This window comes from Mytilus californianus, unplaced genomic scaffold (assembly GCF_021869535.1).
Source record: "Mytilus californianus isolate M0D057914Y unplaced genomic scaffold, xbMytCali1.0.p SCAF_15, whole genome shotgun sequence".
NCBI lineage: Eukaryota > Metazoa > Mollusca > Bivalvia > Mytilida > Mytilidae > Mytilus > Mytilus californianus.
The window spans coordinates 20,201,663-20,227,475 of record NW_026262637.1 but is presented as its reverse complement, the minus strand read 5'-3'; the positions used below and the strand labels follow the sequence as shown (position 1 = coordinate 20,227,475).

General features: G+C 31.3%; 1 protein-coding gene across 1 annotated transcript; it reads left to right on the top strand.

The window, feature by feature from the left end:
* Positions 1–1,678: 1,678 nt before the first annotated feature.
* On the top strand, positions 1,679–24,954 carry LOC127725996 (hemicentin-1-like). Its single transcript, XM_052233295.1, has 7 exons — positions 1,679–1,736; positions 9,740–9,852; positions 12,557–12,871; positions 14,896–15,213; positions 15,519–15,797; positions 23,904–24,188; positions 24,629–24,954. The coding sequence occupies exons 2-7, from the start codon at positions 9,777–9,779 to the stop codon at positions 24,952–24,954; spliced, it is 1,599 nt and encodes a 532-aa protein (XP_052089255.1). The 5' UTR covers positions 1,679–1,736; positions 9,740–9,776.
* The last annotated feature ends 859 nt before the right edge of the window (positions 24,955–25,813 follow it).

Below are 25,813 nucleotides of genomic sequence, written 5' to 3'. Positions count from 1 at the left end.
AGTAACCTTATTCGAATGTAAATTCACTATTTACTTCAAACATTTCACATGCTGTTAAATTTTGTAGTGAAGTCTCACATTACATCTAGGCATCTCGTTTAAATACAATGTGTACAAACGGTCATAATTTCACAATGATGTTATCCTTAATATCACTATTGTGTAACCAAGGTTAAAAACCGGTTTAAAACATAACATTACTTTTATTTATAGTGTTAGAATTATATTTGACACCCCAGTAAACTTCTTGATGTTCTTATATTTCTTTTTTTTTCGTGTTAATCGTAATTGCTTTTTGGAAGTTCAACATTCAACTTCCTGATTAGTGAAAAACGATATTTTTACACTTGCTGTTTGCATTCCTCTGCAAAATGCCTTTACCTACTGCAAACAGATGAATATTTAAAGTTATTTCTTAATCCCCATTTCTTTAAACAACTACAAAAAAAATATGTCCCGCCATCAAAATCACAAGCACTTTGAGCATGGATCCCCCTATTTTAATTTCGAAAATATATATATATTTACATTCATTTTTATTTGATTTTTTTAACTATTATTCCCTATTTTCATGTTGTTTTGTTTTGTTTTTGCTCTTATCCATACAATTTAACAAAAACGGTTTTTATAAGTGATGCCCATCTTCTCTAGGTGGAAAATACCGACAAATCATTTTACGTATAATCGTCAAAAAATATGTCATTCTGTGATTGTTTATAGAAAATTATGGTTGCTACTTAACTTTCGGGTTTTGGTGACAAAGTTAAACAATCAACATAGAATCACAGAGCACGTGAGAAATAAGTGAGAAGGTAGAGCGTTGTGCATTTGTTTTTGTTTTTTATTATTATTTTCCATTCGTTTCCTTTTGTGTGATTGCTGAAGTTCTAACGAGAGGGCTCATGGTTTAGATCAATTCAAACGGAAAAGCTGTCGGCAAATGTGAATGCTTGAAGTACATTTTTGAAGATTTTGACAAGACAAAGAATTATATTTTTAAACCATGTAAAATTAGTTACATTTTTGTATATTAGAAATATTATATGACTTTAAGCAGAAAGTTATAACTGTTTAAGTGAGTGTTCAACTCTTCCCATTTTACAATTGATTCTCGAACATTGGAACAAGAGGTACGGAGAAACGGAAAATAAATTAAGTTCAGCTAGATTAAAGTTTTATAAAAAGAACCCACATCTTTAAGAACATTATCTTAACCGCTCGTTTAGGATTTAAAATTGCTACAAATTGAAAATTACATTCATATTATAGATTTTCTTTTATTTATGCCTTACAATCTGGCTATTGCAGAATATTTGCGTCTGTATAGCATTCAAATGAAATCAAAATCGAAAATTATTTTATTTATAACAACACTTTCATTATCATTAATCACTATTAAACTAGTACAGTTATATTAGATACGGTTTAAGCTTATCAAATTTCAACCTGATCTCCAATTAAACATTTTTTAAATATAGTTGACTGTAAAGACTGAAGGTTTAAACAAAAGATTAAAGTTGATTATTTACAATGTATCTATCATTTTCACCACTATTGCATGACATAAAATTTTAAAAGCCGCATTTTTTTAACAATCACAATATATCAAAATAGTTTGCTACTCATATTACTTTTCTCGAGGAAAATAGGAATATTTTGAAAGTTGACTACCCGTGAAACTTCCTGTTTGAATAAGTTCACATATTCATTCAATCTATCAACCTTTGAAATTACAGGTAGGTACCATTTATAGATGTATGCATGTTTTTTTTCTTTTAAAGTTTGAAAATTTGGAAAATCAAATCTTCGTCTTTATTACATTAATATAAAATGTTATGTTGATGCAAATTTGCAGTAAACCTCGATGAAAAGCAAGAAGTGCACTACAATAAAATGGTATTGTTTATTGATAGATACTGTTTAAAAGGTGACTGTTAATATCTACAGAAAACAGACTGCAACAGAGAAAATGTCCCAATTTTACGTAGGGGCAGCGAGAAAGAAAATATATGGCGGGCATAAAATCCTTTTTTTTTTTTAACCAAATAGGGTTTTACTAATTTTTTATTCATTCAGCTTTTTTTGTAATTAATTGAAACTGCGTTTAATTACAGAAGATTTTAAAATTCAAATGGTTTTGATTGGATATTAAAATGTATGACAGCATGTTCTAATGTCAGCAGTTTAAGAACCGTGAGCTTGTTCTCAGTAACTGAGAACATTCTGTGATACAGTATTTCTCATTATTGATTTAAATTGTATTGAGATTAAATTTGTTATTTCTTATACCGTTAATCTAAAGTGAAGCTTTTCAGTTTCCTGAAAGTATAGATTTTTATATGATTGTTCTTGTATATACACACCCTTTATACGTCTACTGGTAGCGATTAACATGGGAGGGATCAAGATCTCCAGAATTATCATTATTACGCAACATGAACATATCCGTGTCCCAAGTTAGGAACAACGTCAGTGGTTGTCTTCGTCAGATCAAAATGTGTTTCTTTGGAGTTTTTTTTCTTCTGTTTTTTTTTTATATGATTTAAAGAATTTGGTGTTAGTGGCAGGTCTACGATGGTATCTGTTTAATTTCCTCCATTTTGTTTTTAGATTTAGGGTGATTTATAAGAGCTGTATTTGTTGAGAACAGTAAGTAACCTCAAGTTTGTTTAGGTGAGGTTGGGTTGCTGTCTTATTGACCTTCGTGAAACATGATATGTTTTTATTAATTTTTTAACATTTATCGAATTATGCTACTGGACCATAATATAAATCCAAGTGTTTCGAGCGAATAATGTGATTGTCAATATCAATCCACTCTTTCTTCTGGAAAACGCCATTTCAAATGATGACTTGTTTTTTTTTCAAAATTTTTTGATTTCTAAAATGGAATAACAATTTATGTCTGAAGAACACGATACCTCGCTTTTGCTGCAGCACAATTTTATTTCCATGTTTAGTGAACAATGAAATGATGGTCAGAGCCCTAATTTGATATGCCGGATATTTGAAAGCCAAGAATGTATAAAACCGAAACAGTTGAAGATCTTTGTGACCAAAACGGATCTTAAAATATTAGCCAAATCCATCTAAGATCAATTTTGCCAAAGGGTGTGTATAAGGTATTATTGTTAAACAGATGAGCACTGCATTACTGCTTTGATTGAAAGAAAACTGTATCTACCTCAGACGAAAAAAATTAAAAGAATTTCAGAAAAATACAAGAACTTGTAGTATTAACAACTTCGTTTTATCTAATGATATGAAAAGTATGATTATGATTGTTGATTTGAGATTCTTTGAAACTTTTATATTGGGATGCATAAGATGTATTTGCTGATGGTTCATTTAAGTCGAATCGTCACGTGCTTGAACTCCATTTTTTTGGTATTTTTCTAAAAAAAACAGCTATGAAGTCTATAGTGTAAAATTTAAAAAAATATTTTATCTACGCATTAGTGTAATTAATTGGCTTTTTAATCAAGAAAACCGAGAGGTGTTGAAAATTATTGCAATTTATATTAATAGATGTTTTGAACTCAGAAAACTATAAAAAAAAATGTATATAGTACAGATATGTTTAACCCATTAAGAATATTTGCCTGTTAATATTATATATAACTGTTATGCTTTTTACTTATATGCTTATGGCTCTGCTCTGGCTGTTTTCTTTAAGATCTTAGAATTGAGATGATTATATTCATATTTGTATATGATTATCAAAATTATCAAAATCATTTTAATAAATTACTTTGCTCTGCATGGGCCCTTTAATTGGAATAAAAATATCTTATCTTATCTTACACTAAATTTTTGGCGGAAAAGATACACATTATTTTAAAACCGAGTGACACAAGCGCATTATTGGCGGAAGTGAAGTGTGAAACAACAGGATTTTTGTCACCCACAGATTTCTCTCAGCATAATCTAACAAAAACAAAAACAGCACACAAAAATTTAAAATTTACAGCTTGAATAGTCCCATTTCAAACTCGACTGTTTACTTTTAAACAAAATAGGTTCATTTCCGTTATTTAAAAAAAATATCTATAAAAGCAACTTATTTCATTTTTTGTTTAATTATTTGTTTAAGTTTTTAAACCATGTTCTTTAATAATCCATTGCATTACGTAGCATTTAAAGTTTTTTTTTTTTTTTTTGAAAAAGGAATATTTTTGATTTGCAAACTATGATAATTTTACCTTTAAACGGTGTGTTCCCATTTCGCCTTAGCTGGAAATTCCAGGTAAAAAAGGTAAAATAAATACTAAGGCGATATGGGAATTGTACTAAGGCGAAATGTGAATTTAGATGAAAAAATTAAATAAACAAATTAAACCTCTGTGTTTTTATAACAATATAAACAACATTTAATTAGGGATTTTTTTTTCTCTTGGATTATTATTTTAATATTTATTTATAAAAAGACACTTTTTATGATTTAAAAAATTGTGAAATCAGAAAAAAATCTACAATAAAACATAAGTCAGTAGGAAAGTTGCTTCTTTTATGCTTTATTTAAGAAAAGTTTCGATTGTATGAATTTTATGCAATTAAAAAATTCTTAATAATTCAATTATCCTTTACATTGTGCAACACAAAAAGTTAAAAAGAAAGAGAAAAAATACATTCCCACAGATTTATTTACATATATGACAGAAATTTTAATAAAATAAATAAAATAATAAAAAAAAATTTTTAATTGTGTTAATTATATATAATAAAGAAAATTTCGCCAGACCACAAGTAGAGAACCATTTCTACAAGCTGATGATGGTGACATCAACAAGCTACTCATATTTACAACTGCTGAAAATCTACGACAACTGTGCACTGCAGACACTGTATACTGTGATGGAACTTTCTACACAGCACCACCAATGTTTGACAGCATTTTCACCATTCATGCATTTGTTGGGACAGCCATGTTTCAAACATATTTGAAATTATCAATGTGTTCAAGAAAGAGCAAGCATCTAACGAGGTAAAGAAAGTACAGTATGCAGCAGGTGGCAAGATGAGGGGGAAAGCAAAGAAGTATAGAGAAATAGAAGAAAGATTCGCCAATTTGAAGGAAACCCTACACAATGGTACAACTGACTATATTCAGTATGGTGATGCAGCATCTTACATCCTCAAACTTGGAAACTAAATGAACTTTGAACATTCAAATGTGTACATCAGTGCCTTGTTTTTCAAAATATGAACTATATGGAAATAATTCTTATGTTTTATGTATAAGTGCTTATTCTCATGCTATTATTTATAACATTGTGCTTTGAATTCAGTGCTGATTCAGAAATAAAATATTTGTTATGATAGTTTGATATTTGTCTTTATTTATTCATTAAAATATGAAACATCCATATCCAATTTGTCATATCTAATAAGACTTTATTTACAAAATATAACACATGAGTAAAAAAATACAATTTCAGAAAAAGAAGAGCAACTATAAAAAAAAATATTTTAAAAGTGGGACACAAAAAATCAAAAAAAAAATATCTTCTTTTAAATAGTATTTCATGGTAGAATTTGACATCAAAATAACAAATATCAACTAATTGCAATACAAACAAAACATAACTTAATTACGTTGTTTACAGAAGCTCCCATTTCGCCTTAGTTAATTCTTGTGTACCTGAAAATTTGTACTAAGGCAAACTGGGATTAATTTTATATAATTATTTTGACAGCTAAGGCGAAATGAGAATAAGCCCTTTAAACTACCCTTTTATTAATAACTAAATTGGGATCTAAAACAACACCAATTACCTGAAACAACATCTATTCAATTTATTTTGTTGGCAATCGAGGAATAGATATTTTAGAAAATGTAGACTCCAGGAAGACACCTTTTGGAATATATATCAATCAGTTTACTGATCAATGAACATTTGTACTAAGTTTCAAATTGATGTGCTCACAAAATATCTAAAACAAAACTTTAACCTTGTATATTTCCATGTTCAGTAAACTCTGGTATCTTGGTCAAAATTCTAAATTTGCATCTATATTAAACGGTTCTTATCATGATACATATGTGTACAAAGTTGAAGTGACCACAAACTATCATAAACCAAACCGAACGGACGGACATACAAATGCATAATCCTGATAATTTGGAGAAACAATAGTTATCGTACAGTGGAAGCAATTGTAGGATAGCCAAATATATTTCAAACTTGGACTGGCATTTTCTCCTGACAATTCCAGCATATTACATTTACATCATAAAACCACCCGTTTGAATGTTCATAGAAGAATCAATTGGTTCCAAATCTATATTAGAATTCATTGTAGGAAGAAATATTCACTTCAGGGAAAGTAATCATATATTCAAAGACAAAAACGAAAATGGAAATTAATGAAATGATACTGTTAAAATGCAATTGTGCTAAAAATAAGCTAAATCTGATGTGTTTATACGTGTTTTATGGGTTTTCTTTTTGTAAACACGAGATAAGCTCGGAGCAAGAGCTATGAAGTCTCCTCCCGGAGCATACAAGGTACTAAAGGGGTGGGTGGTGGGGTAAGTTCTGTAATGTTTAGTTTTCTAGGTAATCTTTTATTGAACAATGTTTGCCTGTTCCTCTCTTTATTTAGCCATGGTTTTGCCAAATAATAGAATGCTAAAGTTAAATGACTTTTTCGTATAAATATTCGTAAAATAAAATTTTCTTTAAGATTTATGATTATATTAAACTAGGAATATGTGGTATGATTGTCAATGAGACAATTCTCCACCAAAGACCAATAACATAGAAGTTTTAACACAACTATAGGTCATGCATGTACTCTTTCTAAGTACGTAACCTCAAATAAATAATAGAATGTAATGAAAACGCACTGGCCTCTTCATCAATCCAAGAGGTCATGGGACATGTCACATCTGCACACTACAGTTCACATTTGTATCCGCTTCTCCTCCCATCATTTATAATTTTATTCTCATTGTTATTCACAATATAATAGCTTTGTTAAAAAAAACTATTTAAAGAAACAAAATGCATTCATTCGGAAAAGATACAGTCAAAAATGAAAAGAACATCGTGACCAGGTATGGATTTGTGTCGCTAGATTAATACAAAAGTTATTAAGTAACCATTATCTGAATTACTTTTATTTCAACATCGACAAATAAGTATTAGAGAACACAGTAATTTGAAAGCATACAAAATTTCATGCATCATGTATTAATATTACCTTTAAATGGCTCTTACAGTAGTGTAATATATATATTAGTTCATTACTATCTGATGAATTAAGGCGACAGTAGATTACCGATGTTTAAATCTCGTAAAATAGATAAGGAAGAGACAAATCAAATTAAACAAAAACTGAGGGAATCGCATGAACTCCATTGGGAGCGAGACCGGTTGCGTCAATAGGTAAGCGTCTCCTGCTATGCAAGAAGTCAGATTTTGTCATTTTGACTATGTATGTATTATTAGTTATCGATGTTCCCACTGTCTGTATCACTCTGCTCAGTTCTTCTTAAAATTGCATATCACGGCTTTGTGACGTCAAATACGTTGACCTGGCCGTAATAACTTTGATCCGGACATATTACCGACGTCGTAATGAATGAACCGACGTTGATAAGTTTGATCCAAAATTATCACGTCATCTTCCGGTTTGCTGGTGAAACAAAGAAAATACTTGTTTCTATCATGCAAATACACAAATACAACCCAATATCAGCTGCTCGACACAATTTGCGCTCACTCGACAAAAAAACTTCATATTGTGACTCGCAGCTGATATTTTACAATATCATTATGCAGACAACCTGATTTCCGGTACTTGGCAGCCGGTTCGTTATTGGTTATTCGATATTCATATTTTCTTAGTTAAAAGTACTAGTAACAAAAATTTGATAACATAAAAATAATGATAGTCATAGCGTTTGGAATGGCACATGGAAATAGTTTTTAGCAGAGGTGGATTAAGGAGGGGGCAGAGTGCCCATATATCGTTAATGCATAGACTTTTTACATGTCCCATTCCAAACGTTGCTTACTTTGGGGCCCCGGGCCCCTTTTATCAAAAATCATCTGTTAAGGACACATTTTGACCGGAACTGAACTTTGCATAAACATATTCAAAATTTACAAATAAAGTGCAAGAAAGTTATAAATTGTATGACATTCCTTACAGAAACCAGATGGGGTGCAACCAGCCCTACACTTACAAAAAAAAATATGTATATTTGACTGGACGAAAAATTGAGTATGGTTGTGGAATATATAATTCATAAGTTTTTCAACTAAACATTGTTTAGATAGCATTCAGACTCGAGTATTACGTAAATGTACCGGCTCAATGAGATGTGTCTCTTTGAAATCTTTACCAAGCTGAAATGGGTGTTCATAAGATAAGAAGAAAGAGTCAGACTAAAGATGCGGAACGATACTTTTATTTTTTTATTGTAACTCCAAAATTGTTAAACAAAAACCTTTTACAAGCTGTCATAATATGTAATACCCTGCCATATCCGGTATGTGTTTTTGTTAGATGTTTTTCTGCTTTGTATCGATCCGGTGAGTTAAGTCTTTTTCGACTGATTTTTATAGTTTGTTTTTATGTTGTGCTGTAACAACACTGTTCTAGGTTAGGAGGAATGTTGAGCGCTCACAAATATGTTCAACCCAGCCACATTCTTTATGTGCCTATCCAAAGTCAGGAGTCTGTAGTTCAGTGGTTGTCGTTGGTTCATATCTGTTATATATGTTTTTCGTAAATTTTTTTGTTATATATTTGGCCGTTAGTTTTCTCAATTGAATTCTTTAATATTTTTCATGTCGGGGCTTTTTAGACGACTATACGGTATGGGTTTTCATTGTTGAAGGTCGTACGGTTGCCTATAATTGCTTACATCCACTTAATTTGAACTTTGGTGGATAGGTGTCTCATTGGCAATCATACCACATCTCCATATTTTTGGAAATAAATTAAATATTTTTATTTTAGATTTAATTTGGAAGTTGATCAGTATTTTATTTAGAAGACCTTTTATAACATATCCAATTTATTTTGAATTTTTCTGAGTTTATTTATTATTTTACATTTATTATTAAAAAAGTATTATAATGTGAAAATTATATTATACGTTGTATACAGGTATCATTATAATTTCTTAAGACAACAATTTTATTTGCTATATAAACGCCAAGCCCATCTATTTTTTGACACTTATTGGATGAACATGAGTTGGATTTTCAAATGTTGGAGAACCGTGAATAAACCCCTACTGTAACCCAAATTTTACAGACATGAAAGATCAAGAAAGTCTCACTGTCATTTAAGCGAACCACGGTAGTCTATTGCATATATTTTGTATTCAAAAGCACTTGAAAATGTCCATTATGGTTTTCCATAGTTAGATATTTTTTAAACGTTATATAAATTGTTCATATTTTTATCTATAAAATTCAGTCGTGGTCCAGTAAAAAAATGAAATCTTTAGTTCATTTTGATCCTTTAAGATTGACAAACTAAACATATAGGTTCGTGTTCTATGTAAGGGTGTTATATTTGAGAACAACGAGAATTTATAAATTATTTGTAGGAGTAAGAAACACGATTTGTATCATATTTTTCTTCATATCTAATTTTTTTAATATTGCTTTCATTTTTTTTTTTTTTTTAAATTTAAAATTTTTATTATTTTTTACTGAAAAGAATTATTTGTTATGTATCTTTTTATTTGATAATGTTGCATAACGGATCATTTCAGATGAAAATTATCATAAATTTAGAAGCAGCTGTATGATATGTTCAGAGTGAATGCTATCATGGTTACGTGGCTTGTTTGGAATGTTCTGTTAGTCCATGTATTCTGTCAAGGGAGTAAGTATGAATAAAAAGGTGGATTCATTGTAGTTTTGCAGAACGACCAATGGAAAATATCTCATGCATTGAAAGATTGAAGTTATTTGGTTTACCTCAATTAGATCACGCAACAATCTAAAAGGTAGAAAGAAGTCAACATATTATGATATTGTCTAAAGAATATGTCAAGCTCTACATCGCGACAGTGTAGAAAAGTTGTAAATAAATTACACCGGAACAATACAAATCTATAACAAACAGCAAATTCCCGACATGACAGAACACACTTTCCAAAATATGACTTAAGACAACAACTGACGGGAATACTGTCTTGAAATTGGGACTGGCATTTGAACATCTTGAATTGTTTAACAAAGTTCTAAACCTCCCATTTGTTATATCAATCAGTAGAATAACAAAAGGTGTAATCAAAATCAGTACAGAAAAAAGATAACATAATCATTATACTAAATGATACCTTGGTATAGAATATATCTGTTGGTGAATGCTACTCCACAATATCTTACTTACTTATTTGAAATTATGCCGAACAACGCCATAATATCAGATCGCGCAATCCTTTGTATTTAACAGTACACTTATGCTTTTTCTATATATATAAATGTATATATGCAAGTCTGAATTGAAAACAACGTTCAAACCTATGATTGCGTTGGATAAAAACCGCAATTTTTATACGTGTGCATGCAAAACAAATTTCTTGGTAGAGGGGTCTAAATACAGCACAAACAACATTTTCCAAAAGACCAAATGAGTGAAAAAGTATATTTTAACAAAACGCATTTGACTAGCAGGTCGAACAACTAATGTTCTTAAACCCTACTGACTGCCATTGGCGATTGTCAAATAAACGGATCACAAGATGTAACAAAATAAATCTTATTAATAATTTATTACCAAACAGAAAACATATCTGGACACAGTGAAGGCGGTGTTGCCACGATGTCACAGAAGCAGGGGTTCGAATCCCGTTGATGGAAGAGACAACAATCTAACTTTGTTGGGCTACATTTGAGACTAATTATATTTATATTATGGTGTTAGCCCTGTACAAACACAGGTTACCCTATTGAGAACGTCTGTCGTACAGTTGTCACATGTTTAGACGTATATAACAAAATTATAATTTGATGTGACGGCATGGTATTTACAGACGAAGCATAGATGATCTGAAATTAACACCATCCTACTTGCCACTGTACATCATGTACTGTGTTACAACCCAAGATAAAGCCGACGACGAAAGGCATTACTCGACCAACGAAAGCTTTATATTTATACAACCTAGTTGGCCGACAGGTCTAGGGCGCTAGACAAAATGCTATAAATTTTAACAGAATATTTTAACAAAGTAGTGCATAGAATACTATTTTTTTCAGGGGGGACTAGAAAAAATCTAAACGAAAAATTAAGATTATATGTTTTAAATGCTGGTATTAAAGCGTAACTATAATAGTTATCATGGAGCCATGTTTTCGAAAGTATTTAAGGAGTAAGAAAGGTCTTTAGGCGGTATTTGGACACGTCTTAGTCTTAAGATATGCTTTCGAAAGCTAGTGTATTAAAGTAAAGATCTGTACTTATTGTTATGGTTATCTTTAAAGACCTCATTACATGTACATGTGTTATGATGGTCTAAAGAATATCATAAAAGTAACCAAATAACGTAAAACGAACATGGCTGAAGTTTACGTGCACATTCGATAGCGAGCTGAAAAGGCACGCCGAAACAGAGTGATCCGAAATATCCCATTGGATTATGTGGATGATGAACAAATTTTGTGTAGATATGTACTTTCACTGATATTTGAGTTGTAAGGCATCTGCAAAATCCTTTTTTTTTTCTGTATCATATCAAATCATGTTAGAGAGATATCAGAGGTTTCCTAAATGTAGTCGATGCCATTAATAGAACACACATCTATATAAAAGCTTCATAATAATACAAATATATCTCTGTGAATAGAAAGAAAACTAACATTCCAATACTGTTGAGGCAGATTGTGATTCAAACATGAAGTTTGTGAACATTGTTACAAAGTAACACTCACGTATCATCTATTACTGTCATAGTTGACGACCTGAGTGATAAATGCAAGTACGAAATCTGAGGAACGCTAGAATAGAGCACATATAAGGAGAAGAAGTGATGTTGAAAGAATCTTTGGGTTGCTTAAGTGAAAGTTCAGATGCATTGACAATAGTGCTGAAACACTTCTGTACAAAGCTGCTAAAAGATGTGACATAACCGTAGGTGTAACAGTTCTCAACAACATATGCATAAACCATGACAGTCTACTACCGCTAGAGGAATACAACTGCGACTGTCATAAGATAAAACTAAGATATTCATAAAATTTGTCTTAAGATGTATCTTAAGACATATCTGAAGATCCTCTCGAAAATCAGGCCTTGAGTTAGAAGCAAATATGGATTATTTTTTCTCAAAGTTCTGTATGGCGAAGCAAAAGAGTATCATGATTTCAGTTCAAAATTGTAATTGATTTCATCCATAATTGGGTTTTGAGACAAGGGGAAAATAATAAAAAAAAAAAAACTTATTGGACCAAAGTAAAAGTTTTTTTTACAAAAGATTCTTTGATATCAAATAAGTTCATTAGAGTGGTTGTTACTATGTAATACATTTATGTACCATGCCACAAAAAAGATATATTGCCATCAATATTTTTACATTTGACAGACAAACCTTCAATAGTGGTGACACCATATCAGGCTACACGTTATGGTACTTCAACAATTGTAATCCAATGTACCGTGTCGTCATCACCTGTCGCTACATCAGTTGGCTGGAAAAAGGTTTCATTAATTGACGGTACTTCACAAGAAATAGATTCACAACATCATTATGAGAGCTATCAAATGGCCGATTCAATGGTTAATCCCCATTTGACCATCACCAATATAGCATTTTCTCATCAAGCTGACTATATTTGTTTTGCAACAAATGAGGCTGGAACAGGACAAAGTAATTACGGAAGAATAAATGTTACTATCGGTAAGTCATGTTTTTCTTTATATTTTTAGTGATTAATGTACTATTATAAAGTTGAGAACCAAATAGTTAAACATAAACTAAGAGTAAAACAAAATTCAAATAGTATATGTCAAAGTTTTCAAGATAATGACATTCATTAAACTATAAGTTCATATACTGAAAATTTACCCAAAAAAAATGTATCGTTTAATGTCAAATAACAAGTATTCGGTAATGCTTAAGATATTTCTGAAATTTGCAAATTATTGAATCAACCTTAAAACAGAAAATGGCCCTAAATTCTTTTATTGTTAGACAAACATGATTTGACATAAAACTCATTAAATAGTCAAACATTGGATTGTTAGTCTCAAATTAATAAAAAAACAAACTTTTTTGGAAATGTTTTCAAAGGATCAAAGTTACAGGATTGTTCAAGAGTTATCAATAGATGTTCATTAAAATGATGATTATTCATCAATTCTGGATACATCAAAGAACTATGGGGGCTTCACAATATATTATGATATGGAAGTATGGAGATAAAGGAGTACACGTCAATGAACCAGTATCCAATCGAAATATAAACTCAAAAGAAGTCTAGAGGTCAACACATAGTCTTTGAACAATAGACAAGTGGTCACGACGCAATATGCATAGTTCTTAATCGCTCCAAAAACCTGAAAAAGAAATAAAAGATTTCATGCATGGGTGATTACTAGAATGGTATAAAATTCAAAATATCGTTCTCCCCGCGCTTTTTTTTAAAGAAATTTAATATAGTAAATGTATATGACTTGTGAGTTTAGATATGAGTGGGATATGAGAGAGAAATTAAACCCTCAAAGTCTTACAGCTAATTAAAATAATGACCCACATTCATCACATCCTTGATGTTTAGATAAAAGGTAGAATAACAAAAATACCGAACTCCAAGGAAAATTCATAACGGAGTACTTTATCAAATGGCAAAGTCAAAAGCTCAAACACATCAAACGAATGAAAAACAACTGTCATATTCCTGACTTGGTACAGGCATTTCCTTATGTAGAAAGGTGTGTAACAATGTGTCAGCAAAAGACACAGACATAATAGGAAAAAATGTCAAAAATTGGGGTTTCATTATCTATCATAAAGCCTCTAGGCTTTCTCGTGTTTAATGAGAATCTTTTAAGAATGAAAACATCATATCGGCTGGAAATAAAAAAATCATTCAAAATAAACATTTATAAATAGATGAAAATGACTCCCCTACAAGACTTAAACCACTGTGGAAATGTCGATCACTTATTACCACATTATAAAATCAACAGTTCAAAGCAATTGTCCATTCCATCAATGCATCTAAACGATCCTTCTTTGAATCGATTATCAGTACGCTTCCTGTGATTGCTGTAATATAAATATACAAAAATAAAAAGTAAAATAACGAAGTCCAAGCGAAGTTCAAAACGGAAAGTCCCGTAGCAAATGACAAAATCAAAAGCTCAAACACATCAAACACATGGAAAATAACTGTCGCATTCCTGACTTGGTACAAACAATTGCTTATGTAGAAAATAGTAGATTAAACCTGGTTTTATAGCTAGCTAAACCTCTCACTTGTATGACAGTCGCATAAAATTCCATTATATTGATAAAAATGTGTCAGCAAAAGAAACAGACATAATAGGTAAAAATGTCAAAAATTGGAGAACAACAGTAAATATTGTATTATAATCTTCACCAAAGAAAATGTCTTATTGTCTCTTATGCCAACACTGTATTTGAAAAGAAGACGGAAGTTTTTGCGTTTGTCCACTTAGTCGAAATTGATGGAAATGGGTAAGAGAAATTAAATCCTTCTCAAAGATAACTTTTAGTTATTTTTCACTGATTTCATATGCAGTTTATAATTACATATTCATATTTGTAGAAAAAACACTTGTCCGATATTCAGTTTAATATCAGTTTGAATTAATAATTTTTCATATCAATTCAAATAAGTATCACTACCACAATTTGATTCAAAAGTATAGTATAGTATATATATATATATTTCACAGATATACCATCTGTAACTGTGACACCAGAAATACAGTTTCCATTCGAGGATACCTCAAAGATAATAATCAAGTGCTATATCACGTCATTACCAACTGCCTCCACTGTTGGTTGGCAAAGGACATCTTTAGATGGTTATTCAACAGTAACAATAGTTGTGGCTAATAGTAATGGCAAATATCACGTGGACAATTCATTGGAATATCCGCATTTGACCATTAATGATATCTCATTAGCAGATGACGCTTATTATGCATGTTTTGCAATCAATGATGCCGGCAAGGGAATAAGTAATAGATCTAGGGTTGATGTCCTCAAATGTAAGTTTCGTACATATCAAAACAAATAGAATTAATTAACTTCTTTAATATTGTGTCAATTGTTTAATATTTGAGTTAATCAATGCATTTTTGTAGAAAATGTTAAAACAATGATCTTTGTTTAACCGTTCTAATATATCCTCACACTGAAATAAAAGTTGCCTTTATTTTTTTATCAACAAACCAAAGATTTGATATTCTTATCATTTTAATTTAATGTCGAAAGTGATTATCAAAAGTGATAATAACAATAAATCAGATTTTTCTTTAATTGAAATACATTTGTATATTAATTACCTTTGTAGCACCACTAGCTGTAAGTGTACCAGTAACAGAATATTCAGCATCAATTGGGTCTAGAGTCACTTTGCAGTGTTCGATTACTTTAGGCACTGCAACAGAAGTAAAGTGGCTTAAAAACAACAACATAATTATGATGACTGCTAGATTATCTGAAGGAAACGTAAAGTCTCCGTCATTGACTATAAATTCAGTAGAACAAGGGGACTTAGGATATTATGTCTGCCATGCAACTGACGGAGTAAGGATTGTGAATTCAGATGACATACTTCTAATTCCTTCAGGTAAGCAAGACTGTATTAAAAACCTTTAAAATAAAATACAACTACCTAGCTACTAGTTAAAAGGGCATTAGCTACGATTTAGACAAAACATTAAAATACGATTGCTTTTGTTTCAAATATTGATAAAAGCAGAATTTTGAAATAATATTTCGTTACAAGCATTCAGTTTGGCCCAAATTTGTCAAAATAAGCTCAGAAAACATCGCTGGTTTCAAGTCAATAATTTAACCTCAATTGAATTTGTATTTATGTGACCGTCAATTTAACCCCTTAGCTGGAGATGGGATTCGTATGTATTATGCGTGTTCAGCTATTAAAGGTAAAAGAATGCTAACATTGAAAGTGATTCGATCCACAAAAACATCATTCATATACAGGTAAAAACGCTGATTAACATTTTTTTTTTAATCTACAACATGATATCAAACAGACCTAGAAAAATCCAATTGCACGTGCTCGATGTCTATTTATATTGATATTTATGATTATATCGGGGTATATAACCGTCGGCAGTATTCGGAGGTCATCTCGCTGGTCAATCAGATGGCGTCTAGACTAAAATACACACGCAATGCTGATACATCTCATCAGCATGCATTGTTAATTGTTTATTTTAGACTTTTTGTAATTTGGATATACATTATAGTATGTTAAAAATCAAATATTAGAATTTGAGTCAAATCGGTTGACATGAGTTTGACAACTATTGCCCCTTTTAGAAAAGTTATAGAAGTGTAAGAGATACTTCAAATAATTACTACATTACTGTGTTTTTGCATAGTATTAATAAAAACAAGTATTAACAAAAATACCAAACTCCAAGGTAAATCAAAAAGGTAAAAGTCCATAAAATTTGACAAAATCAAACGACTATATATCAACCAACGGAACAGATAGAAAAAGATGGTTCTTTCAAATGAGCGGATTGGTTTATCGATATGGTGTGTCTGTGTTTCGAATATAACGAGAGGCATGTATTCACGGCCTTTAGATCTTAGAATCTAGATGTCGTCTCATCTGTAATATTATAGATTGTGTCCTATTCCTTTTCTTGGCATTTTGACAAGGTTTGGAAGGCATTAATAGCAAGAGACGTTTTACCTTGTCGACGCATCTCTTTTAGTTGGAAATTTATCAGTGCCGTCCTGTTAAATACCCCGCTCAAATAGGGGGTACATAATGATGCATATGTCCATCCGTCCTTCACAGTTTTGTTTTCTTCCAAATTAAAGTACAAACTTACCAAATCTTTTGAAATTTAAATAACCATAAACTACAAGCGGTCAAGTTTGATGATGATGGTTTAGAAATTTACCGTTCAAGATGTGTGCCCCCAGTACCCAGTTCACTCTATTGTCTGCTCTGGGTCGCATCCGATCGCAATCGATTTTTATGGTTTATACATCCGCAAAGCCTTGTGGAATAAAATTCTCCAGGAAATGGAATAATTAAAGATTTCTTAAATAGTTCAAAAGACGAAAATTTAATATTGTGTTCGTATACAATAATTCTAGCTGTCCTTTTGCAATTTTGGTAAACTGTCCATTAAAATAAATGCTGCAGTTTCTCATTACTGAAAACGGTAACCAAAATTGTGGAAAATATATGCATTGTACAATAGAATTATTGTGAAATATTTCTTGATCTCTTCCTTAACGCTAATGAAAAATTAACTTTTTGATGACATAATTGATATGATCAGACTATTACCTAGAACCTTTACTAAATTTTTCCATAGATACAAAGATTTGGTTTGGAAGTTTGGCTGTACCAAAACTAACTATTATTAACTTTGAACTAGCTGTCAGTAACTGCAAGTCCTCTCAGATCTGTATTTAGCGTTTTTTGTTGTTGTGGGGATGTACAGATACCCTGCCACATCCGGTCTGTGTTCTGTTCTATGTCTTTCTGCTTTGTATTGATCTGATGAGTTAAGCCCTTTCAAACTGATTTTTATAGTTTGTTCTTATGTTGTAATGTAACTCTACTATCCCAGGTCAGAGGAGGGTTGGCGCCTTCAAACTAATTTAATCCCGCCACATCCTGTATGTGCCTGTTCCAAGTCAGGAGCCTGTAATTCAGTGGTTGTCATTTGTTGCTGTTTATCATATTTATTTTTTCGTTCATTGTTTTGTACATAAGGCAGGTAATTAGTTTTCTCGTTTGAATTGTTTTACATTTTTCATTTCGGGGCCTGCTACAGCTGACTATACGGTATGAGTTTTTCTCATTGTTGTAGGCCGTACGGTGACGTAAATTTGTTAACTTCTATGGCATTTTGTCTCTGGTGGAGAGTTACCTCATTGGCAATCATACCACATCTTCTTATCTTTATAAGACAGAGTTGCGTTAACAAAAATACCAAGGACCTTCACAGTCACTTCATTAATATGTTAGCCATTACATGTAATGGACATAGCAAATGTTTTAATACACATCGCAGAAAGTTTCTGTTTTAAATTCATACACATTGTCTTTTTATTTGACAAATTTTCTAACAGCTTGTTTTTCATCGCACCAATGAGAAATATTTTCTAAAACAATACTAAGTGACTGACTTATATAACTTTTGTTTTCCCAATGACAGAAACATGGCTATCATCAGCAAAAAAATGCTGGTATTTGATTAGGATTATATAAAGGCAACTCATTAATAAATATTAAGAATAATAAAGAGCCTAAAATTGACCCTGGAGAAACAATTTTGTATTTTTCCACATCTGAAGAAGTATTTGAAATGGCGACCCTAACGTCAATCAACAAAATATGAAATAAAACACTGTAGTGAGATATTAAAATATTGATGTAATTTTTAAGGATCAGTTCAGGATTTAGTTTTCTGTGTTTCCACATATGAGTTTGAATATCCCTTTGGTTTCTTCCGCCTCTCTTTTAGAAGACCAAAAGATTCAGAAATATCGCTCCTTCTAATTGCCGCTATTAATGGCTTTTAAATGTCTAAAAAAGATATCAAAACAGTTTGACAAAACTGGTTTGAACGGAATACAACACATTATATTTGTTCAAAAAATTCACCAATTGAGTCTCAAGTGTCTCTCAATGATTTTAAGTTACAAATGGTACAGTTGCAATAAGTCTGTAATTTAAAACATTATTTTTCAATCTTAATACTTTAAAACTTTATATATAAAATTAGTGGTATGATTGCCAATGTGACAATTCTCTATCAGAGACCAAATGACGCAAAAGTTTAATACTCTGGGTTACCGTACGGCCTTCAACAATAAGCAAACCCAATACGGCATAATAAGCTATAAAAGGCCCCGAAATGACTAATGTAAAACTATTCAAACGAGAAAAATAACGGCCTAATTTATATACAAAACAATAAACGAAAACAAATACGATATACAGCAACATACGACAACCTCTGAATTACAGGCTTTTGACTTTGGATAGGCACATGCAGAATAACGATAAGTGAACTGATTTTCTGATGTTTAAATTAGAAATATGAATTCATGGAATGGAAATAAGATGTGAGGCCATTTCTTAAAAACTTTGCACCGAATTTTATTAGGACCTGTTGCCTTTGACTCATTAAGTGTGATTAATTCGTTGGTTGTTTTTAGTTAGTAAATAAGACATTTTCATGTATGAGACATGCAATGTAATCATGCAACTGTAGTTAAAAATATTTGATTTGCTCTTTTAGTCAGTAATAGGTTTATTGTTACAACCATTTAACATTTTATGGCCATGACAATTTTCACTACCACTGAAATAATACAGTTGCCTCCATAATTTTCGGACGTTTCCCGTTTCGTGATCTTTTACATCAGTATAGAGATTTTGCTTTGAATTATCTATCAAAACGGTTGAAGTTTTTATAACTCTGGTAGAATCCGAAACCATCTGAAATATGTTAAAAGTATTTTTGAAGTGCGACTGACTTGGATGTTTATTACTTGACATTAAATCAATATGAAAAATCTCCCAAAATAAATGAACCCCACTTAAAATGAGGGATAATTTCATTCCGGGTTCATTTCAGGTAAAGACGTGTACACTACATAAAAAAAGGACCGATAAGAGCCATTATTAATCTCTGAAATTACAATATAGTAGAATTACACAAACCTTTCAAACGCTTGTTATTGTATTGATAAATAAATTAAAATGCATTCTAGAGACTTTAGTGTAGAAACTTGTGATGTCACTGTGATATCAGAAACATGTTGGAATTGATATGTTTGAGCCGATATCACAATTTGGATTTGACTTTAATTAGGGTCCTTTTTTGTTTGATCAGCTCTTCATGGTTTTAAATATGTTTTGGATTTACAAATACTTTGGCCTCGAGCATCACTGAAGAGACATTTGATTAATTGTCGAAATGCGCATCTAATGCAGTAAAATTAGTAACGTTTATATTATTACACATAGTTTTTGGACGAAATAGATATGAGAAACAGACTTACCCAATCTGGATAAAGTGCATCTTATAGCAAAATGTCTTTTGGGGTGCAGCTGTTGCTCAATCTGAATGAAAATATATCAAATTGTGGATATTTTGGCAGATAATTTAGTTTTGCACTAGATAATATAAGTTTAAAGCCCTAATGCAATATGCAAGATAGAATTCAAAAATATAAATGTTGATTTATGACAGACTAATGTCTTGTGAACATTTGAAGGATGTTTTTTGGTATATTTATGATACTTTCTGATTTTTAAATTCAAGGGGCCAAAACAAGTTGCCTTATCATACCGTCTCCTTTAACCCAAGTTAATTATTTCGACTCGAACACGGATTCATACGACATAGTGTGAACGGGGTGTTATTGACACACGTATCTTACAATAGATATAAGAAGATGTGGTATGAGTGCCAATGAGACAACTCTCCATTCAAGTCACAATTTGTGAAAGTAAACCATTATAGGTCAAAGTACGGCCTTCAACACGGAGCCTTGGCTCACACCGAATAGCAAGCTATAAAGGGCCTCAACAATGACTAGTGTAAAACCATTCAAACAGGAAAATCAACGGTCTAATCTATATAAAAAACGAGAAACGAGAAACACTTATGAACTGACTTAGGACAGATGCAAACAAATGCAATGGATTTAAACGTTTTAATAGGCGTCAACCTTCACCCTACCATAAAGAATAGTGTAACATCACAACATAGAAATACACACTATAAAATAGAAAATAAAATGGCTTAACTCAACCAAAAGACATATTAACAAAAAGTGAAAATACACTGAACGAATAAATTTGATCTATGACACAATGTAAATACAAAATTAATAAAACAAGGGATTAAGATGTAAAACAATATCAGAAAAATAACCATAACCATGGACAAAATGCCGCCAAATAAAATAACGTACACAGGTAAAAAAAAATAATTTTGTTGTAAGGTATACATGGAGTACGGAAATAATTTTTACAAAACAAACAATTTTTTTGTTCCTAGTACGAGAACAAAAGTGAAAATTTATCGTCATACTAAACACTTATCAAAGGTGGTATATATTAAAAGATATAACACTGAATAAATAATCATTAAATAACAAAAATACATAACAAATTGTATCAACAGGTCAAATTAACACGAAAGTACGATTTGAGAGTACTCGCAGTTATTGAAAGCTAGTTAAAAGCCAAAAACAATTAAAAATAAAAAATCATGCATTTTTCGATTTCCAGATAATGATTAAAATACCGCTTGACCAAATCGTTTGAAACTTTAAAATTACGCCATTCGCCATTATACAGGTCAGATTCAATTTTGATGGTTTTAACCTTACCGTTCAAAATGTTTGCTCATTAGCTATAAAATAGATAGTATAAGGTTTGGAAGAGACACTTAGCATACTAATTGGAATAAATAAAATAATGTTGGAAAAAGAAAAAAAAAACGGACTAAAATGATATTTTTCAAACAAAACGAAGAGTGTCACTGATATATTTCTGAACAGATTTAAGATACGCAACATTCATATCAAACGAAAATAATCTATTTACGAAAATCAATAAGCCAATATTTATTTCAACATTATTATCTACAATTGAGTGAATGGAATCAGTTTATATATGTCCAACATCATTGTACTTAGGAAATAGTACGATGTTTAAGAGCTGAATGTGGACTACCGTTTCCATTGAAAATAGGATTAACATGTGCAAATTTCCATAACAATGGAACCTGTTGAACTGAAAGAGACATATAAAATAGTTTAGTTAATGGTTTTGAAATAGAGCTATCAACTTCTTTTAAAATTCTAGGACTCATACCATCAGATCCAGCTGTTTATTTGTTTTTATCTAACTAATATAAAACTTCTTTCTCAGTGAAGACAAATTTGTTTAAATGACACAAAAAGGCTAGTTATTATCAGGAATGTCTAGTTCCGTACAAATTTGTTTAAATGGCACGACAAGGCTATTTATTATCAGTAATGTCTAGTTCCGTATCACTTTTAGCTATATTAGCAATACTCTCTGATTTGCCCAATGGATTAATCCAATTGGCCATCATGTTTTAAACATGGGGATGAATCTCTGTTTTTTTATAATTAGAGCTTCGAGGCCTGTATAATACACTAACTCAAAATTTTCATTATTACAATTCAAGATTGCTTACGGATAAGTCATTCCCTATAATAAAATGTAAACTATTTTAATATAAAAAAAAATGGTCACACTAGTACTTCCACCATGTCTATTTCTATCTAGCCTTACAGGTTTATGAAACCCATTTAATTTGATTTGATGATCATTAATCGAAATTCATAAAAACAAAAAATGCCATACTCATGTATTTCATTGTTAATGAGATCTAACTTGGGAAATAAATTACACAAATTAAGGTGTTCTATTTCAAAATTCTTTTTATTACTCTGATCTGGGCCTGGATTATTCTCGGTTCCTGCGATCAGTAACAAATGATAATAGCACTGAGGTTAAACATGTTATATGGTAACAGGGAGGATTCGGTTGTAATGATACTTTTAACAGTTTTACAGATTATTGGTAAAAACATTGATCAGTCAAAACGATTAAAACTAATTGTGAACATATACCCAAACATAAGTACATGACATACACTTTGAACTGACCATTGTCACACGGACCAAACGCTGAAATTGATTGAAAGGACACTCAAAACTATACAAGAGAAAGCATAAGACAAACCACATACAACATATGTACAAAGGGAAGATATGGATAAATTACAGATGTTAACAGTATCAATAAACATTTGGTAATACCGTATTGGAGAAAACAAACGACAGTAGGTTTGTGGTCAATGAATACCTTTTGTTACAAATGTCGAATAGATATTTAGAAAGTAAAAATAAAAATATAACCACAGATTACTAAAAGGTATATCATAGCCTGAGTTTGTTCATGACTCGTACATGTGCACAGGAAAATACAACAATTAGGTGTATGCACATTAAATGCACAAGTTTGTTGAAGGTGGCATCGATTGAAAATTAAAAAAAAAGTAGAATGCATGTTATTAGAATCGAATTAATGCATGGATTATCATTATTTTTAATTCAATTGTGTGGTTTTCTTTCTTTAAATTTTGCATATCTATGGACTTTAAAATTCCACGATAACTTATTTTCATTTCTTAAAGAGTTATGCATAGTTTCTGATAATCATAATGTTAAGGAAATTATTGGACCCACACATCCATATATACTAAACTAAGTTCTCTGTGCATTTTTTATTAAACATTTATTATGAATCCAGAACTTATAGTGTTAAAGCAGTCTCAGTTATAATCGACCAAAAAAATGCAATCGGTGATTGTTGATCGAATATTTTGGCTGCTTATTGATCTTCCGGTTTTGGTGCCGAAGTATACAGATCTTAACCTTGACGGTTTTCCCTTCGCACTTGCGTTATGTGATTGCCGAATTTTTATTAAGTTCAGGTTATTGCATAAAAAAAGTTGACAGGAAATGAGAGTACGAGAAGACGAAAATTCAATAGCAGTAAGTTTGATAAAGTAAAATGAACCAAAATATGTTTACGATAATATTCATCAATATATATTTATCCCTATACAATAAGCAGAGAAACGTAAATAAACTTACTGTTTTGCATTATATATTACAGATGTACGAATGAGAGTTGAAGTACCCGTTACTCAATATTCTCCTACTTTATTATCTAATGTAAAACTACAATGTGAAGTAACAGGAAGTGCGACATCTGTAAAATGGTTTAAAAATAACAACCTTATTGTAATAGCTAACAATCCAAGATATTCTGGTGGTAATTTAAATTCCCCATCTCTGACGATCATTTCTGTAAAGGAAGATGACTTTGGATACTATACGTGCCAGGTAACCAATGGCGTTGATATTCTAAATGCTGACCAAATAGCTGTGTTACCTAAAGGTTAGTATATAGATACAGAATGTACATTAGAACATTCTGAACATTTTATAATGTATTCAATGACGAAAACGAATTATATATGACATAATTCCTTTGAATGTGTATTTCTTAAAAATATGAAATAATTTGAAGCGGTACCAAATTGCCTTCAAAGTCTCTTATGTCACTGCACTAGATGTGATAAATGTACTTACTTATAATTGTCACAAATTTTATTCTTATAAGAATAATTCATTTGCTCCACCATTAATCACTGAACTACCACCGAAACATCTCAAAAAATATTTTCGAATTTAGTTATATCCAAAACGTTCCAGTCATCATCATAGAGCACATACACAAGCGGACTGCGAAACCTAGTTGTTCAACATCTCAACTCTGTCCTTTTCATGCAACAATAGTGTAGATGAAAAAAGAAAAATGTTTTATAAATGTTGCAGGCATTCCACCAGTTGTTTCTGTTCCACAACAGTTGTCTGCACCGATTATAGGACAACAGTTCATTATTCCTTGCACTACAGAATCAACCAGCAGTTCTCTGAAAGAAATACAGTGGATACGTATAGATTTTAAAGGAAAAATAATTGACCCGATAATTACATCTTCACAGCAGCCAATAAAGTACCAAGGTTCTATTGTCGATAATCCATCACTTGTAATACACGATTATCAGTCTTCTGACGATGGACGCTATAGGTGTCGTGCTATAAATAACTGGGGAAGTTCTGTCAGTGATGCAGTTTTGGTTACGACTGAAAGTAAGTGAAATTGGAGGTTTACCCCTTGCAAATTTTAAATGTAGCATAGGGAGAACCATGTCAGTGATTATCTTTGGTTACAAACACAATATAGGTTAAATGTCAATGATTATGGAATAATCATTTTATAGTACTTTAAAATAACGCTTTTGTTGATTGTTTGGTAAGTAAAACTATTGACACTAGGCCGAAGGAAATGTTTGTAATAAATATCCAAATTATTCTGAATTAGAAATCCTGAATATCACTTAAGAGATATTGATTGGCTAGATGCAGTAAACTTGATATTGTACAATTTGAATAGAAATGTTATCTTAATTGTATTAAAAATGTATAGGAAATTCATTTGTCTAGCTTCACATGTTTAACACCATTTTAATATACAGATACGGAGATGTGGAAAGTTGGTCAATGGGACAACTATCCACCAAATCGAGTTCAAATGACGAGGATATAAGCAATTATTGGTCACCGTATACGACCTTCAACAATGGGGAAAACCCCATACCGTGTTATACGCTAAAAAAGGTCCCAACATGAAAAATGTGAGACAATTCAAACTGGAAAACTAACGACATAATTTATAACGGTACAATTTACGAAAAAGACATGACAGACATGAACCAACGACAACTACTAGATAACTGGCTCATGATTCGGGACAGTCAAATACAGAATGTGACGGGGTTAAACATGTTTGTGAGCACACAAGCCTACCCTACCTTGGGACAGTGTTGTATCAGCACAACATTAGAATAAGCTGTACAAATCAGTTGCCCGGTTTTTGGTGTGGTTCGTTTTGCTCAGTCTTTAGTTTTGGTATGTTGTGAATTTATGCAGACTGGTCATATTTTGAATTAGTTTTAG

Coding starts and splice junctions, on each gene's coding strand:
- LOC127725996 (XM_052233295.1), top strand. CDS start 9,777: ATGTTCAGAGTGAATGCTATCATGGTTACGTGGCTTGTTTGGAATGTT. Junction 15,798..23,903: donor CATACTTCTAATTCCTTCAG/GTAAGCAAGACT, acceptor TATATATTACAG/ATGTACGAATGAGAGTTGAA. Junction 24,189..24,628: donor AATAGCTGTGTTACCTAAAG/GTTAGTATATAG, acceptor TAAATGTTGCAG/GCATTCCACCAGTTGTTTCT.